The following is a 19,399-nucleotide window of genomic DNA, read 5'->3' on the forward strand; positions in this document are numbered from 1 at the left end:
ATCTTCCAGGGAGAGGAGGAAATCTGCCACTGCTGCTATTCCAAATGAAGAGATAGGTAGGGAAAAAATGTATTTTAATTAGGTGACAAGTATGAAATGAGGAGAAGCAGGCTGGCTTTCACAAAAAGCAAGAGCTATTTTTGGGGTGCAGCTCCTCTATGTGAGCATCTGCCTTCCCAGGACACCTCTCTGGAGGAACAAAGAAAGGACAGAGGTTTGTGGAGTTGTAGCCAAATGAGAGATAAAGGGAGGTGTGGTGTCTGCTCATCCAAGAGAGACTCACCACAAAAGCCCTCTAATTCCCAGGGCTCCATATCTTCCTACACCTTTAAGGAGAGCCTTTGGCACAAAAAGCTCCTCTGGAAATCCCAAACCTGATTCTGATGAAGCTGCTGCATTTGGTAACACACCCTCTGCCAGGCCACCCGAAGCCTGCAGATCCCTGGCAAACCTCCTGGGCCTCGTTTGCTTTCCAGATGCTTTAGGGGTTGCATGAAAACACTATGGGCTTCTCCTCCTCGTGAACAGGATGTGAGCATGCTTAAAAATACCATTTCTGAGCGTTTTTTGCAAAGTTTGGTTCAACCTTAACGTTACGGCTCAGCATGGTGGGAAAAAGCAGGAGAGGAAAGGGAGAGGCTGGAACAGAGGCTTAAAAACGTCTGTGGCGTTCAGAAAGAGAATTTCCAAGTGAAGAGGTGGCTGCTAAACCCCCAGGAAGGCCAGGCTGCTGGGATGAGCTCTGGAGCAGAGCCTGCTGTGCTGGGAGGGCCGGGAGCAGGGACAGGACTGCAGCGTCTGTCACCCGCGGGGGTGACAGCGCCAGCCCTGACTGCTGATCTCATTTGGAGGACAGTGCCGCTCTGCCTCCACATTCCCCCTTGCCCTATTAAATACTCAAGCCAAAGAGCCTCCAGGCTGGAATCATTAGAGGGACAAAGGGTCAACAACATTAGGAGATTGATAAATATCCCTCCCTTGCAAGAGCTGGTCCCAACTGAGGATGCTCTCCACGATGCCAGCTGCACACAAGGATTTTTCCTTCCGTGTGTGTGCATTTTGAAAGCATTTGCTGTCTCTCCCAAATGGGCAATTTCTATTTGGAGACCAGATGTATTTTTATATCAACAGGGGAGAAAAGTGGGAACTCGGCTTCCCAGTTAATAGTTCAAAAATAAAAACAATTCAGCAACAATTCTGCACTGGGAACGTCAGGAAATGTTTAGTGCTTCCTTAACTGGAGTTAATTTGGTATTGCCAGTGTACCAGAGTTGCAGGGGAGGCTGAGGAGATCAAGCCAAGCCTGATGGGGCAGATCTGCAGCCACAGCATCGGGGAGTTGGGAGGAGGAGCCCCCATCTCCGTGCTGGCTGTGGAAAATCTCCATGTGCGCTCCCACAGCAGCCGTGCTTGTTCAGAGAAAAAGACAAACACGGGAGGTCACAGGCTTTAAATGCCCAACAAAGGCAGCCTAACTATTCTATTACAAACCCATCATGTTTTATAAGATGCTTATAAGCAATTTCCAGATTACCACTCTGAGCAAAAGCGTCACTGACAGTCAGAGCTATTCAGCTCAGAGGTCTCCAGGCCCACTCCCCTCCTCTCTCATTTCACTCAGCAATAAACTCTAAGCCAATTATGAGCGTGTTTACAATATTCAGGATCCTATTCATCAATACACCGTGCATCCTCTTCCAGACGGCCAATGGAGTGTACTTGATGTGCCACTTGTGAGACAATTAAATCCCTCAAAGAGATGAGGGTGGAAAAAAAATATGAAGAAGGAAGAAGAGCTGCTTTGCTGGGAAAGAAGAAAACCCCGCTGAGAGCTGTTCCACGGGGCAGCTCTCTCCCTGCATGCTCCCCTCCATGAGCTTTGGGAGCTGTGCCCTGGGCCAGAGCCCTGCCTGGCTCCCTCCCCTCACCGTGGCTGGGCTGCCTATCACTGAGATTCCCATTTTCCAGTGCAGCTGGAGTCATCCCCTGAGGGGATGAAAAGGGATGGGAAGCAAACACTGAGCCTGTGCCTGTTTCCCACAGAGAGCAGCAGTAAAGAAGCAGTCAGGTCCCTCTATGTACCCTTCCATCCAAAGCCTAAAGTTTCCTTGGGAAAAGATTATTTCAAACCCCAGCAACAAAGTCTGAATGACTGTGGAGTGAAGCAGAGGCGAAAGCAAAGCTGCTTTAAGCAGAGCCACAGGCATAGCTCAAGGTGAAGGGAGAGGAACCAGGCTCCTGGGGGGGATCCCTGCACCCCCAGCTGACCCCCTAGGGGAGGAGGGCAGCTGAACAGAGGGAAGTTTGAGTTAGGATCAATACAGGACTAACAAAGAAACTCCATGTACTGTGTTATACAGGAGGTCAGCCTGGAAGGGATGATCTAATAGTCCCTTGTGATCCTGGATCAATGAATGCTGTCTAAAAACATAAACACAGGTTCTGGCTGGCTCCCCCCTCCTCTCTCCTTCATGTGCACTCACAGTCTGGACAATCTGGAGTTTTGGGGGCTCATGTGGTCCCTTCCCTCCAGCAGTAACATCCCATGGATGGTGCTTACAGCCACTCCCTTCTGGACCCTGCCCAAATCACCAGGATTCAGCAGCAGGATGAAATCCACCCTGCCCCAGAACCTCTGGCAAAGAGCAGGATGTCATCAGACAGGCTGTAATCCCCTTGTTTCTGCTAAAAGCATGGAACTTAAATGTATAGGAAAGCTTTCAAAAAATAAATGAACTAGGCCAATTCATAACTACTGATCCTCTGGCACAGTCACTGGGAAAGCAGCAGGGTAAGGCTGCTCACAGGGGGCTCTCAAAACACACAGAAGAACCGGTGAACACAAGCCTTGCACAGGTTACAAATTAGGGAACAGCCACAATATCCAAAACTCCCCTAAAATCAAGGCGGTGGCAGAGGTGGGACATGTGCAGAGGTTTCCTGATGTGTTAATGTTGGGTCAAAACCATCCTGTCTCACCTTGCTGCTGACAAACATGAAAAACAAGCTCCTGTCCTTCTGTATTACAAGAATTTTGAGCTATTTTACCAGTTGCACCAAAATTATCCCCTTTAGGGTTTGGGTTGTGGGTTTTGTTGCTGCCCACATGGGGATTTCTGCCTGAGTGCAGCTTTCCTGGGGAATGTTACCAGCCCAAACCTGGGCTAAGCTCCAGTGGGACACCAGGCTCCCCTCCCCACCTGGGGCAGTGCCAGGAGGGCACAGCTCACCTTGGCATCCTGCTTGGTGACGAAATCCACAAAGCCAAAGCCCCGGTGGGATCCTGTTCCTGCCATTTTCTTGGGCAGCCGGACAGTCTTGAGCTCTCCAAAGGTGCTGTGAATCCAAGGAAAAGCAGGGACAGCACGAGATGAAGGGCAGAGTCACCCCTGCCCCACAAACCCTGGCAGTGCCAGCTGCAGGCCTACACTGAGTGGGTCACTGACATCAGGTGGCCTGCAGCCACTCTGCTGCCCTGCCAGCCCCATTTCCAAGGCAAATACAACCAGATAAAAACTCAGCTTGGATTTCAAGGGTAATTCTGGATATAAAACTTAACAATATAAAAAACTTCCTCAACGTAACTGCTTTGCTCCTCCTTCCCTCAGGAGATCCAGCCAGAATGCCGTGCCCTGCTCAGGGTGAGCAAAGCATCTCCAGGTTACCAGGGCTGCTCCAGATCCCACCAAACCAGATTGATTTGCACCTTTAAAGAGGGGCTGGAGTGCACAGGATACAGGCAGCACACAGAGCACGTCCCCACAGGGAATTATTCTGTTTCCAGAATAGCTCCTCCATCCCCAGAGGTGTCATCCCTCCAACTCCAGGGATCCTGGGCATTTTTTATGATTGGATTTCCTTGCTCTAACCCTTCAGCCTCTCCCATCCTGCAGCTTCTGTGCTGGAATAAACTGGTTTGAGCTAAGCTTTCTGGATGCAGAAAGGGAAACAGGCGAATCTAGGAGAACACAACCTCCATATCCTACAGCATTTCAGACAAGCTTTGCAGCGTCAATGGAAAGCCAAGAATGGGGAGATAAGGGGGGTTCCTAACTCACAAGAAGGAACCTGTGGCTTGTACACCAAAGCATGCAGCCATCCCACTTTGTCCAAAAACCCTAAAAAGGTTTTTCTTAGCCCCAAGGGCAGCACATGCTGGACACCCCTCTCCAGTGCCATCCCCTGGAGAAATTCCAGGACAAAGCCAACGCTTTCCCTGCTGCCAAGCTCCCTCTTCCCCTTCTCCTCCCCTCCCCTCGCACCCATTTATCAAACACATATGCACAAACTGCAGGCAATAAATATTTAATGTGGCCCAGGTCTGAAGAGATGTGTTATTTTATTTGAAAATCTCCACACAGGCGTGCATACACAAAAGGAGCCTGGGATACAGCAGTGCCAAAGAGCACCTGGGAATAAACACAGTAAAGGCCATAAACGCTCTCGTGAAATGATATAAGCTAAATCCTGGGAGTTAACCTGCTGCACTGGCAGCATGACCAGGCATTCATCCACCCAATTTCCTTAGGCAACGTGGTGTGTAAATGCACCATTATGAAGCTTCAAAATGAATCCGCACGTCTCCCGCTCGGTGCTTTCCCTCCCTCTCCCTCCTGCCCCCTCCGAGCTGGAGCCACGCAAACAAACAAACAAACCCCAGCACAGGAGAGGGAGCAGCCTCAGCTGCTGGGAAGGCTCGGATCCTGTGGCTTCCAGAGGTCCTCCTGCAACGGGCTGGGGGTGACAGGGACTCCCAGGATCCCTGGAGCACCCCAAATGCTGCAGCTGGGTGAAGGGAGAGGCAAGGAGAAAGCTTCTGAGCCATGGAGGTGCCCATCTAGCTAGGAAAAATGGGAGGCAGGAGCCATGGGCATGCTCCAGTCTCTCTCTCTCTCCATGAAGATTATCAAGGACATTGCCTGGGGGAAGCAGAATATTTGCTGAAGGAACAGGAGCAGAGTATTTGCTCAAAGGGAGGTCTCGGACAATGCTCAGTGTGTGCACTAAAACACCAACGTGTCCTTTTGACACCAAGATCCAGCACTGAGGGTGGGCCAGGGGTACCCAGAGGAGCAGGATGGCTCTGGATTCAGGGTGCCAGGGAAGCTGTGCTGACCCACATCAGCCTGGGCAGAGCTGGGAGAACCTGGCTCCTCCTTCCTCCCCAGCTCAGAGCAGTCCAAGGCACCCAGGCGTGCAGAGGTGTGGAGGGAGCGGAGACCTGCGCCAGTGCAGAGCAGGGCTGGCAGGAGCTTTCCTGGCGCTTCCAGAGGGATGGATCCAGGGAACAGGCGAGGTGGAGGGGTGAGGGAAGCCGGGGGGACAGGGCTGACCCCAGTGGGGCCATGCAGGGGAACAATCCCCCCCACTGCGGCGCTAATTAGAAACCACAACACAGCAATTACCAGCGCGGAGCTGCGAATGAAGGCACAGCTCCTGCCTTTCATGTTCTCCTCTGCGGTGCCAGGCACAGACTCACACCTCTCCTTTCCAATTATTTCTCCTGGATTTGGGGGGAGAGAGAGGCAGAGGCAGAAGGAAAGCCAATTACCCCCCGCAGTGCCAGGCTCCCTAGCCAGGGAAGCCAGAGGGAAGCCAGGTGCTGACAGGTTTGCTCCCACTCCAGCTGCATCCTGGCTCCAGGCATGGATTGTGCCACGGCCAAAGGCGCTGCAATGGGGATGGGAGGAGGGAAAGCATGGGGCACATCACCCAAGTGACACCAGAGCATAATGGCAAAGGAGGGAAGAAAGCAGCTTTTCCGTAAGATCTCATGGAGCTGTTTGGAAATGTGCTCCCAGGGATGGCTGTGGAGTCACAGCAAGTCAGATGTGGTGGCACTGCCAGCTCCTTCCCCTTCCAGCACAGAGCTCTGATGGGCACAGATGGAGTGAAAAAACCCACAGGCAGCCCAGGGTGGGAGATTCTCTGGGTGCTGGTGCCTCTCTCCTCTCAAAGTGGGCAGAGATCAGCAATTCTGCTGCCAGCACGGAGCACAGCACCAGGCCAGGCTGCTTCACTGTTTACAGGGAGGTTTCCAGCATCAGTGAGTGTCAAAGCAGAGTGGTTTCTGGATTTATACTCACCCACCCATCCATGCCTTCTCCAAGTGCTCCTGAGGCCCTGCACCAGGAGCACTGGTTGTGGGAGCAAAGCCCTTTCAGGCTTGAGACATTGACTGGTTTGCAGTCAGCCTGGCTTAGCTCTGCACAAGATTGAACCTCAGTCTTGAAGAGCCCAGCAGACCCCTGTGCCTGGCCTGGAGCTGGATTTCTGACATAGCACCCCCACAGCTCCTGGTGGCACCGCACTGGGATGGGATTTCAGTGTGGCCAAGGTGTGCAGCAATCCCAAATCTCTGTGAAACCCCCATGGAGCTGTTCACAATTAACACAGGAAGGTTTGGGGGCCAAAAGCAGAGTTTTGCTGCAGAGGTAGCAGGATGGCAGAGCCCCTGGTGACCTGCCATGCACACAGCTGCTCCCAGCTTCCTTCCCACAGATCCATGAAAAATGGTGTCCAACAGCTACTCTCTGAAATCCCAGGTGGAATCAGGACCAGGAGGGGAAGGCAGAGGCGTGGAGGCTCTGCCAGGGCTCCCCTGTCCCTGCAGGCCCTGCCAGTCAGGCTGGCAGATCTGTCCCCACACCTCGCTCTCCCAGGCTTGGCACGATTTCCTGCTGTTGGCTGGGAGGGATGACAGCCTCCACAAACACTGCAACTCCTATTTCCTAAATGAGAACCTTTGTTTTGTGCCCATCCAGATTTGCTGGGAAACCAGAAAAAGCCTGTGCTGGCCCTGGCTGAGCCATGATCCACGGGGTGCAGAATAGAGACAGCCACAAGCTCTCCTTTGACAAGTCATCCCTTCCAAGCTCAGCAGAAACATCTCCTCCCTCTCACCCACAAGAGATGCAGCATTTCTCCATGGCACTGCTGGCTATCAGCTGCTCTCCTGCTGCTTTGGCAGCTCTTCCAGCTGCCATCCTGCTTCCCTGGCTGAACACAGGGAGGAAAAGGAGATTTCTCCTCCTCACTGCAAGCTGGCTGCAGGTCAGAGGAACAGCACTCCTTGGGATTGTAATTATATCCTTCTGGCACAGGCCAGCTGGGAGGCAAGTCCTTTGCCTGCTAATTATAGGACATTATATTGCTATTAGCCAGCACATTCCAGCTCAGGAGACAACCCATGGCTCACTTGGCTTTGCTGGTCACCAGGAGGAGCCTGCACATCCTCCACCAGCACAGCCCAGAGGCCATGGCACAGAGGAGAATGGGCATACAGGTGGGCTCCAGAAAACCTCTTCCCTCCCCCCTGCTCTCCAGAAAACCCCACAGCTTCAGGCAGCTCGGTCATGGGACAGGTTCCTCCAGATCAGGGTGAACGTGGAATCAGAGTGGTTTGTTTGGAAGAAACCTTAAAAGCCCATTTTGTTCCACCTCCTGCCATGGGCAGGGACACCTTGCACCATCCCAGGTTGCTCCAAGCCCTGTTCAGCCTGGCCTTGGACACTCCCAGGGATCCAGGGGCAGCCACAGCTTCTCTGGGTGCCCTGTCCCAGAGCCTCACCACCCTCACAGGGAACAGTTTCTTCCAAAGAAATGATAAACATCTCTCCAGCTGGGAAGTGTTCCCTCCATTTCAACCCCTCCCCTGTCTCAAAAAGCAGCATTTAAACTGCAAAACCCTTGGAGCAAGCCAGGCCTGTCCATCCCTGATGGATATTTTCAAGTCCCAAACACACAGGCGTGTTCATCTGATTTGATCTTGGTGCACCCCAAGTCATGAGCTGATCAAGGACTTTTGGGTTGCCATGTTAAGAGGGGGACAGCACAACTGACAACATGAATCTGTCTACTGCCAAAAACGCAGAACATCTTGGAAAAGAGCCACAAAAATCACCCTGAGTGCTCTGCAGGTGTGTACAGAGGTCCCACTGCACACAGCAGCCTTAAATCCCCCTCTCTGGTTTATATTCCTTCAGGAAAAACAAAACAGCAAAACCACGTTGAAAAACTGATTATGAAAACCATTTACCAAGGCTGCCAAGCTTCTCCTGGGTTGCCATCTACAGCCACCATCTCCTCTTGCTGCTTTCCTATCCCAAGCCCTGCCCAAATGCCCCTGTGACTGCTGGCAGCCCCAGGCCGAGCTCAGGCAGCGTGACCACTCATCCCAAATGGCTCTGGGCAGGGATGACAGTCCAAAACAGACACAAGGCCGTCCCTCCCCTCCCTGCACAGCCTCAGCCACGCTGCAGCCACACAGAATTCACTCAATCCCTTTGCAATGCTCCTCTTTTTATTCTTTTTTCCCCGCTCGCCCCCAAACAGGACCTTCCCCCTCCAGAAAACCACGGCCCCGCCGCTCTCTGCCTCTGCGTTTGCTGATTAAAAGGGGGAGGAAAAAAAAAAATACAGTAATGGTCCTTTTCTTTCTTTCTTCCTCCTCGAGGAAGGCAGGACCCTGGCAAATGGTTTTGCCCCTGGGCTGAGCCATGGCCAGTTCCACCCCCTGCGTGAGGGAGTTAATGGGATCCGCAGCAGAAGGGCCCTCCCGCCTCCTGCTCCAGGACTTCAGCTGACTCCAGGATGGCTAATCCCATTACAAGAAAATAACGTGGATAATTCAAGCTAATGAAATCGTTACAAGAATGTGGACAGCCAGGGGTGGACATTCAGAGCCAATTTAACACTCCTTGGTGTTGTTATCCCCAGCACAGGAAATATCTGAAAAGGAGGAAGGGAAAGGGAAGGAGGGAGGAAAAAAGCCTTCCTCTCTTGTTAGCTTAAATCCTGTTAGAGAGTTCAGGAATTATCTGGCACCCATCTCCCTATTACTGTTATCAGCAGCAGCATCAATAATGTCTCCTTCACCTCTGAAAATCAGCAAATGAAGGCACAGAGAGACAAGGTGGGAGGGAAACCTCTGGATGCTGGAGCCCAGTCAAACTGTGGCTCCCTCCTGCTCTGGTGGAGCCATGGGTGGAGGGATTTGGGGGCAGAGCAGGGGAGCAGTGTCCCCCTGGCCCACAGATGAAGTGACACCAGGAAGCAGGTCCCAGTGCAAAGCTGATCCTTCGTTCATGTCCTGCTGGATAATCAAAGCTCCTGCAAAATCCGTGTGAAAAGCCAGCAGGATGTGGGACAGCCACGTCTGCACCTTGTTCTTTACCATGGATCATCAGTTTTTCCAGCTGCCTCTCCTCTTTGCCCAGGAGCATCGTCTTGGTTTGGAGGCCCCTTGGGCTGCTGCTGCAGCACAGCTGGGTTTTGCTTTATGTGATTTCTCCTTTTCCTTGTGCTGCTGCCTGCCCCAAGCCATGGGTCCCTTCCCGAGCCCAGCTCTCTGGGCACGCCTGTCCTTGCTGCCAGAGGCTCCTGGGGCAGGGCCAGCGCCAGGTTCCCCTCCTGCAGCATCTCACACACTCCCTGGAGTAACACTGCTGCTGGGCCCAGCTCTGGACTTCCCTCCTCGTGGAGGAAGTCCATGAGATCCACTAGAAAACAGTCCTGGGGAAGCTGCTCCAGCTTTTGGATCACCCTCGCTCCCTCGGTGCCTCTGGAGAACTCCAAGTTTAGTTCTTCCTAGATTTATCGAGTTTTGGCACTGATCTTCAAGAATTATTTAGGTGCCCAATACCACAACTACTACAAGTGCCAGGGACCATGTGGACATGGATGTGCTTCTTCCAAGAAGCTGGGAATGGACCCACAAATCCCATTTTCAGTGGACAGTGGCAGCAGACTCCCTTGGATCTCATGGCAACAGGATCAGGAACACAAAAGCTTTGGCCCCAGAGCAGGAGGCAGCCAGGGGATCTTCCCTCAAGATGCTGGATCAGGAGGCAGTTTCCTGTGGCTTAACTGGCTTGTTTAAAAACACAGCAAAACATTTTATCCCTTCTCGATTTATTTTCCTTAACAGTTGCTTATGAGGGACCTTATCAAAAGCGTTCTGAAATTCCAAGTAAATTAGTCATTAGGCAGGTTTTCAGAACAGTAATTAGGCCACTCCATGCCCCTGATGTATTATTTACCTGAGAAGATCTACATAATTAGGGCTCTTCTTTATAACTGGTATTACACACACTAAATTCTACTCCAGTCTATCGTGTAATTACGCAATTAGGCCGCACGCTAAACAGAAACCAATCCTGAAAACCAAGCAGAAAGAGAAAAAAAAACCCCACCCAACAGTAATTATTATTTTTTTTAAATCCTCCATCAGCAGCACAGCAGCAAGTCTTAAAATTTTAATATCCCTCCACTTAAGTAATTTCTATGCAGGTGCTGCAACCAGGTTTGGTTTCTTAATTTTGCTGCGTTTAATCCGACTTTGGGAGGTTTTAACATCGGGAGAGATCTGCTTTAAAGGCTGGTGGGGAAAGGGGCTTTTCCCTTGCCTGGATTTGCTGTGCTGGTGGCAGCAGCATCATGTCCCTGCAGCCTCCCTTTGCAGCTCCTCAGTCCCCTGCTCCTCCCAATCCTCGCTGATTCTCCAGCTCCTGGGGTCAGCCAGGTACAGCTGCTCTGGTGTGACTGTCACAGTCATTTTACCCTCCAGAGCTGGCTCCCACGCTGGAATTTTAGTGTGGAAAAAAGGAATGAGAGCCCTGGAGCCCCTGCAGCAGGAGCTGGGATGTGCAGAGCCTCACATGCCTTTAGGATGGAGGGATGGATGTGGTCATCCCCTGAATTGTTCCCATCTTCCTTCTGGTCTGACCTCAAAGGAAGATCCCGGGATGTCCCTTCCCACCTGTGCCTGCCCACGGGCACTGCACATGCCCTGCTTTCCTTCCTGCTCCTTGCTGATAGACAAGCCTGCACCACTGGGGTGGGAAGTATTTTTTTAAACCACTTCTTGCCATAAATCTGTTTTAGACTTGGTGACATCAAGGAAAAGCAGCCAGGAGTCTCTGACACCTCCTGGGGAAGACACCTGCCCATTCTCCACATTTATTTCCATGCTTTAAAGACAACGATGATTCACTGTTTAATGAAAGCAGGAACAGACTTCCTCCTGAAATTTCACACCTCAATGCCTACAATTCCCAGTTCCTAAGGGCCAGGAGAAGGTGCAGAGCTGGCACAGGGAACACCACAAGCTTAAGGAAGCCCTAGGTTCAAGCAGCACTGCTGAGCTTGAACACTGACATGAGTTTGGGAGTTCAAAGCCACCCCAAAAGAGTGACTCAGAGGATTTAAAGATAATTGGTGGATGTGTGATGGAAGAGGTCACCCCAAACCAGGACGGAGGTGGAAAATCCCACTTTAATATTATTCCGGTTTTGTTGTTGCTTTTCTTCTCTTGGGCAATCTTACAGAGCTCTGAGCTGGTTCTGGTCACAGCAGGGCTCTTGTCCCCTCTGCTGCCATGGGCCAGCTACTCTCAAACCCCTCATTTCACCTATCCAACATCTTCCTTCTTAATCCTACTAGTAATACTAGAATACTAGTTACTCCTAATAGTAATTTTTTTTTCTTTTTGCTGGGGGAGACAAAAGGAGAAGGATGGTGGAGAAAGGACCAGCTCTATCAGGACATCTTCCCTCACATCACTTCCCTGGAGCACAGCAGGACCAAACCACGCTGCCCTGGCAGCCGTCCCTGAGATGTACAAATGCAGCAGTCACCTACAGACCCCTACAACCCAACCCTCAGGAAATCTCAATCCTTGCACAGCCTTCAACAAGAGCCTCCAATGCCTTTCTCAGAGCTCACACTCCTAAGCCACAATTCTCCCAGCACGCAGCACCTTGCAGGACCAGGGCTTAGGAGCCACCAAGTCACTGCCCTAATCACCAGAGGGTCAGGATTTCAAAGGAACCCGCAGCTCCCACAGCGCTGAGATTTGGGGATTTATCTCTCCTGGGCTCTTTTGAAAATCCTGATCAGAGTGCAGCTCTGGTCAAAAAAATAAGTTATGCTAAAAATAGTGCTCACAGGAGAGTCTGGTGCAAATCTCTGCTCCTGGAGCATTCTTATGAGTCAGCTACTTTCAAAGACAAGAGGAAATTTGTACAACTAGCAACTAGGAAACACTGAAGGAACCCAAAGGTGTACCCAGGGCATCCTCTGGAGAAGGCAGCCTTGCTGTTAAAGATACCAGCTGCATCAACAATCCAAAAAATAAAGAAATATCTCTTATTCAGCTGTAGAACCTCCTGCACTGATCTGGAGAATAAATATAGAAGCAATGAGATATTTATAGGCACACAGCTATTTTAACCCAGCTCTGCTTTAAAGAGAATCCTTATTTAAGTCTTGTCCCTGTAAAGCTACAGGATGACTTAGAAAAATAACCTGATTAATTATTTTCATCAGGAGAACAGAGAAACACAGAGGGAAGATCAAATGCACGCAAGCGCAGCGGGAAGGTGGGACTCCACCACAGCCCGGCTGCCCAGCTCTCCTGAGCTCAGCCCTGTCCCCCAGAGCCCAGGCTGGCCACGTGTGACACCTGCCAGGGGTCACAGCATGAAGAGCAGGCACAGAACAGCTCCTTGCTGAGGCAGGCTGGGAGCCAGCATGCTCCAGAGACAGCAGAACATCCCATTTTCTGCTCGTGCTGGGAGCAGAGGTGTCTTTTCACTGCTGGCAGTCCCATTTGCCCATCTTGTGCCCAAAACTGAGGTGTGGCTGCTGCCCCAGTTACAGTGGTAGCTCTCCTCTTGCTCCCAGACCTTTGGTCACCCCCTGCCAACCTGCCCTGACCACAGCAAAGCTCAGAGGCCACTTTGCACAGTGGGATTTGTCTTTACAGGTCACCTGGAAAAGTCCCAGAAGACGGGACAGGGAGTCTGGGATTCAGTGGTGATGTTTCCACTCCACTTCATGGAAAGCTCATTGCTCTCCACCTGTCTCAAAGTGCAGGATGAGGACAGGGATTCCACAGGATCACTGGATGGTTTGGGTTGGGGATCATCTAGTCCAACCCCCCTGCCAAGAGCTCCAAGAAGTGTGGCCACGATGAGAGAGAAGGGGAAAGGATCATCCTTCCAGCCACAACCCACCAAAAAAATGCAAGCACACACCTGGAAAAAAGGTGAGATGGGCTCTAGGGGTGAGAACAATCCAAATGGCAGGGGACAGAGCAGAATGTCTGCCACGGAGAGTGAGCTTCAGCCAGGATGGGCTCAGCAGTGCTGAGCTTGTGTGGGAGCTGTCAGAGGCCCAGCTGATGGCAGCAAGTCCCTGCAGAGGTGACAGCTCTGGCAGATGCACTGAGCAAACAGCAGAAAAGGGGGAGAAATCCGACAGGAGGCAAAGGCAGCTCAGTCTTTACAGGCAGAGCTGGGCTGTGCTCGCTGGCCTTAAAAAAGGGAGGCAAGTGGTTAAAAAACAACTTTTAAGCAGCATCCTTGCTGAGCACAGGTAGGGCAGGGCAGGCTGGCAGCTCTCCTCCCTCCCTCCTTCCCCCCTCCAGACCTCCCTGCTGCAGCAGACCCAATTTCATGGGGTTTTTGCACGAGCAGCGGGGTGGAAAATGATCACGGGGAGGCAGCGCACGGCGCTCCCCACATCCCCCTGCGAGGTGAGCGGCCCCAGCCCCACCTGGGTGGGCACCTGGGTGAGGAAAGAGGCAGCAGTGAGCTCCCCAAAAGGCAGCCAGGGAGGGGGGTGAGGGGCACCCACGCTCCCCCCAGCCCCGTCACCCTCCCGGCTGCTGACGGCAGAGACGGCGCAGTCCTGCGTGACAGCGTGAAATTAATATGATTTTGGGGGAAGTTGGCAGTGAGTAATGAGCAGCTGAAACTCCTCATCCCCACCCCCTCGCCCCCCCAAGACTCTTTTAACCCCTCAGCTGCTGGCATGGCATCAAAGAGTGGGAAGAGCAAGAGGTGGGTTAAGGAGAAGCAGAGAAGGGCCATGGAGCCCACCCGAAATGGGATTTGCAGGGTGGATTTTGGCACAAATGTCAGTGGTGCTGCCTGTGAGCAGCCACAGCCTGTTGAGATGCTGAGATTGGCACTCCTGGGTTTGGGAAAGGCAACATTGCTGCTTTTCCAAGTGAGGTTTCACAAAGAGATGTCAAAAACAAAAAGAAAAAAATGAGAGGCTGAAGGAGAGCCAAGGCTGTCCTCTAAACACCCCTGGGCAAGGCCCAGAGCCCACCCATGAGGGGACAGCCTGAAGTGCACACACCACAGATGGGCAGCAGCACAAGAACTGGGTTTTCCAGCTTCCCTGGTATCTAATAAATGGAAATGTGGGCAGAAAAACCATCCCATCTTCAGGGGCAGCTGATGTGAATCCCGGGATGCCTGGTAAGGGTCAGTCCCACAACAGCACCTTCCTGAGAGGACAAGGCTCTGCAGCTTCCTCCTGGACTTAATTGCAGCAAATTTAAGATCTCCTGTCCTCTGCCAGATGCCTGGAAGTGCTCAGGATACTGCTGGGGGAGGAGGAAAGAGAGGTGAGAAGACAGATGGTCATCCTGATCTGCCTTAACTTGATTTCTTCAGGAAAAACAAGGTGCAGACAGAGATGCTGCTGGTGCCAGCAGCTGCAGAAGCCAGCACAGTTCAAAGGCCCTGGGCACAGGCACTGCCTCAGGGGAGGTGAGAGACTCTGCAATGGAAGGGCTTTAATTGCAATCACATCCCAAGGCTGAAAAACCCCCAGGTTGGGAGAGGGAGAAAGGCTGCAGCAGGCATGAGGTTAAAAAAATAATGATGCAAACAGAGATGCAAATAAAGGACACGATGTCATCGTGAGGAGAAAGCTGTGATTCATTAGAGGCTTGTTCAGGACCTTCTGGTGAAGTGAGACTGAAAAATACCCACACAAGTGAAAGACTGGGGGGGGTGGATGCATCAACATCACCAGGAAAGAACTGGAGTTAACAAATCCAACAGACAGAGGAATTTTAAGAGCAAGGAGATAATAATCTTGACTGTACCTTGATGAAAGGCTGAGACACAAGCTCAAAAGTCAGCCCAGTGTAATTTTAACATTATAGATTGTGCAGTGCCCCAGCTGCCAGCCCCCAAAGGGCCAACTCTGAGAATGAACAAGAACTGGCCGCAGTATAAGGCAAAAAAATATCCCATGTTTTTCCTTTCTTAGACACACACATACTCTTCTTAATTCAGACAAAAAGACACCTTGTAACACTAAGAACCCTGAGTGGGTTATTTCCAGGAGGCAGCACAAGCAAGCTTTGGTTTTGTTCCCTAAGGAGAACCACCTGCCCACATCTGAATTTTTTTTGCACTGAAAAAATAGCAAAAACCCCAAAGCAGAACCCCAGAGTGGCATTTGAACAAGACATTCCAAAAGCAGCCCCTTCCCCACCTCACTCCACCCCCCGGAGCCCCTCCACGCTGCTGAGCAGCGGAATTTGTGTGGAAAGCTAATTAAAGTTCCCTTGGGAAGCTTGGCTGGATGCCCCAGAGAGAGGTGGCAGGAGTCAGGAGGAAGCAGCCCAGAAATTCCCTTCATTTGCACAGGACAAATCCAGGTTTTGGGAGGGCAGAAAAGGGACCTGGAGTACATGGAGAGCAGAAAAGGGGGAAAAAATAAACATAAAAATCAAGTACGTAGTGAATATTCAAACCCAGGAAAGGGATGTGCTGAAAAAGAAAATCTTCCTTCTGCTCTTGGAAAGAGCCACCTTTTAAAGCAACTTTGCTAAGATAACACAGAGTTAAACATTTCCTTATCTATGTTAAACACCTTTATGATTCAAACTGAAAAACAGCACTGCAAACCCATTTCCCTCTCCCCCACCCCATGGCTGGCTTTGGAGAGTGGCCAAATTAAAGTGGCCACTTCCATTTCTGGGCTCTGAATATCAACCCAATTCTGCTGTGCTTGGGTTTCCAGTACACAAGGAGAAGATCTGAAGAAGGAGGGAAAAAAATAAAATGAGTTTAATTTATGCTGTTTGAAATAGAGAAATAAAGCAGCCCAGCAGATCCTGTATTCCTGCACCCTGCATTTTCCTGTGCAACTTGCCCTGGCACTGCAGTTTGGGCATGGAAACAGCAGGATTGGTAAAAGGCTGCCAGGATGCCCTTGGCATCAGCTGTGCAGGAGATCCAGGGCACACAGTCCCAAGGGCTGGAAGAGCAGAGGGCATGGGGTGGTTCAGGGGGCAGCTTGTGCCAGGTTTCCCTACCCTCATGGGGGGAATTCTTTCCCAATATCCCATCCATCCCTACCCTCTGGCAGTGGGAAGCCATTCCCTGTGTCCTCTCCCTCCATCCCTTGTCCCAAATTGCTCTCCAGCTCTCCTGGAGCCCCTTTAGGCACTAGAAGGGGCTCTGAGCTCCCCCTGGAGCCTTCTCTCCTGCTTCTCCCAGCCTGGTTCCAGCCCCTCCATCAGCTCTGAGGCCTCCTCTGGACTCACTCCAACAGCCCCACGTGTCCTGTGCTCCCCTTGCAGGGCAAAGACACAGAACAGCAAACAGTGGGGCTGAGCCCTTCAGCCAGGACAGAGAGCCATCAACCAGGCAGCTTCCTTTTATCCAAAATCAAACTCACCACATCCAGAGGTGCCATCCTTGTGAGAACCTTCAAACAGCATGGGTGGGACCCCACAGCCAACGGGTGACAGGGACAGAGGAGGAAAAAACTCAATCCAGAGGAGCATCCTGCAGCCCCCAGAGGCAGGCAGGCTGCTCCTCAGCCTCTGAGCAGCCCGGCACAGCCCCTGCATTCAGTGAGGAGCTGGAATGGCAGCAAAGGCACCACATCCTGACCCAGCTCCCTGAAGCTCCTGGCCCAGAGCTCCCAGCATGGGCTGCACCCTCAGAAGGCAGCCCTAAAATATGGTTATGCCAAAGGGCAGGCCAAAAGAAGGCTTGGGAATCCAGCCCAGTGCTGGCAACACCAGAGCACAGCCACACGTGTGCTGGGATGCCAAGCAGCACATGATGGCCTGAAGCAGGGGCCTGGGGAGATCATGGCCCCACCTATTTCCTGGAGAACATCATGTGGTGACCCCACTCACCACCACATCCAACTAAGAGGCACCTTCCAGCTGTCACCACACATCTGAGCACTAAACCCCTTCTAATCCCTGCTCCCAGAGCTGTCTGTGGCAGGTTTCCAGCTCAGCCTGTGTCTCCAGGCAAGGTGCACATTCCACAATCCTTCCAGACCTCAGGGGAGGCCAGCAAGGTGGGATCCAAGCCCTGCTGGGTGGCTTCAGGGTGCCCAGCTGCTTCCTGCTTCTCCAAGACTCATTTCTGGGCACTCCCTCCTTGCAAGCAGAGCACCGTGGGACCAGCAGAGGTGTCAGCGTTGCAGGGGAGCTCAGGGATCCATTCCCCTGCTCTGCCTCTTCTTCTGCCACCCCACCACATCAGGAGCTCTGTACTGCCTCAGATGTCTCCTCCTGGCTTCTCCCAAACATCATGCAGCCCCTGTGCCACCCCCAGCAGTCCCTCAGAGTCCAGTGACCTCTGCAGCTGTCCCCAAGCCCTTGGGCCACTGCCTGCCAGGGGACACCATGGGGACAAAATTCAAGCAGCTAAGAAGCAGCAGCAATTGGTTTTGAGCCATTTCTAGCACAACATGGAAGGTTTTAAAAGTGAAACCCAGCAATCCTGGCAGCACTGGACATTCTGTTTGCATGGAATGCTCTAATTAACTCTGCCCAGCACTTGCTTAATAAACTCACATGTTTTTCCTCAATTTTTTTTTTCCTCTTGTGTCTCTCACCAGCACAGATTTTCCACATCTTCAACAGGGGAAAGAGAAATTGTCTCCAGTCATGTAGACTCCATTACTGGGAGAAAGGTGTGAACAGCAAGCATGTCTGGCAGACGGATTCATTATCCCACCGTGTCCTTTATAATGGGAAATGAAAAGCCCATTCTGGTAACTACACTTTATTATAATAGGTCAGAAGAAGTGAAAGGCATCATCTTATAAAATTAACTTCCTAAAGACTGCCTTAAAAAAAAAAAAAAAAAAATCTCTCTGCCAGTTTATCCACTGCATCTCCCTGCAGAGATTTTTTTCTTCTCCCAGAAGGGGCTGACTCCCAAGTCTTGTCCCACTTTGCTTTTCCCCTCCATCAGAAGGAATAGTTCTTTTTCCTCCTCATCAGGCCCAGACACTTGCTTTGCCAGATGCAATAAATGCCATGTCTTTGTCAAGACAAAGAAAATAGTCAGCAAAGGAGATAAAATTAAAAGAGACACCCACCCCCAAAGGTCTTCGCAGAGTTACTTTCTCTGCAGCAAAGTCAGGCTATGGAGATAAGTGCACCTGAAAACCTGTTCTTTGCCCTGCAGTACCTTTCAATTGCTTTGCTGCTCACTGCTTCTTTAGTCAAACTAAAGTCCAGCCTCCCAGCTGATAATTTTGTGATTTAACAGCTTTGTGCAACGTGTTTGACTGCAGTTCCTACAGGTGCAAGGCAAGGAATGGCCAGGTGATGATAAACCACCTTCCACACCGAGTCCTGACCTCCCTCAGCTAATTGGCAGGGCAGGGCTGGAACTGACAATTGCTGCTAATTGCAGAGAAATCAAAGATAAAACCAAAATAGTTAAGTTCTCAGATATATCCTACAAAGAAAAGAAGAAACTACTTCCTCCCCCAAACACAAATCCTTGGGTGGGATGACCAGTAGCTCTGCCGAACTCCAAGCACACCCTAGACTGAATCTATCCCCCAGGTTGCCTTGGATTGGGCAGGAATCCTTTAAGAAGTGTTTTTCTAAATATTATCATTCCCTTTTTGAGGAAAATGAAACCCCCATCTCCTCAAAACATTATAAACCACTTGCAAAGCAGCCTGATTTTCAATCTTCATGGAGTTGGTGCAGCCAGAGGGAAGGGGTGTCCTGAAACAAAGAGTTAATTGGAACTCCCAATGAAGGCTGCATGGATCTCATGTGATAGATTCTTAAAGGAGCCCAATTTTCAGAAATTGCCAGGGCTCCAATCTGTGAAAATGTGGCCTTTCACAGATCTCCAATTCAGCTTGCCACGTCTAGAGTTCCTTTTGAAGAAAAAAAAAAAAAAAAAAAAAAAAAAAGTCTTGCCATAAAAGCCCCACAATTTGGTAGGAAAAATTAGCAGCCTTCATGGGATAGCAATCCCTTTGTCTCTCCTCCCCTAACTGTGGCTCTTTGCAAAGAACTAAGCACCGTTTCCCTTTTGTTATTTTTCCAGGTAGTAAAGAGAAGAGCAGGATCTAATCAAGAACAAAAATGGGTGAAAAAAACACACCCACAAAAGCTAAATCTTCACACCTCGCCCAAAAGCGGCCCCTATAATTGAACTGCATTTCTCCCTCTGAAGAAGATAACACCTATCTTAAAAAAAACAAGATAAATAAATCCCTTGAGGGTGCAAGAGAAGCCAGAACCTCCAGGAGAACGTGGCAGAACATGCTCTGAGCCAGTGTCACACCCCAGCAAAGCCACTGGGGCTGG

General features: G+C 51.1%; 1 protein-coding gene across 1 annotated transcript in view; it reads right to left on the reverse strand.

Moving 5' to 3' along the window:
- The window catches only part of RBM19 (RNA binding motif protein 19), a 52,618-nt gene that overhangs the window by 16,120 nt on the left and 17,099 nt on the right, over window positions 1–19,399 (reverse strand). Inside the window, exon 22 of the mRNA XM_012578080.5 lies at window positions 3,231–3,336. Within this exon, the coding sequence (XP_012433534.5) occupies window positions 3,231–3,336 (106 nt within the window). The remainder of the gene's footprint in view (window positions 1–3,230; window positions 3,337–19,399) is intronic.

Source organism: Taeniopygia guttata, chromosome 15 (assembly GCF_048771995.1).
Source record: "Taeniopygia guttata chromosome 15, bTaeGut7.mat, whole genome shotgun sequence".
Classification (NCBI taxonomy): Eukaryota; Metazoa; Chordata; class Aves; order Passeriformes; family Estrildidae; genus Taeniopygia; species Taeniopygia guttata.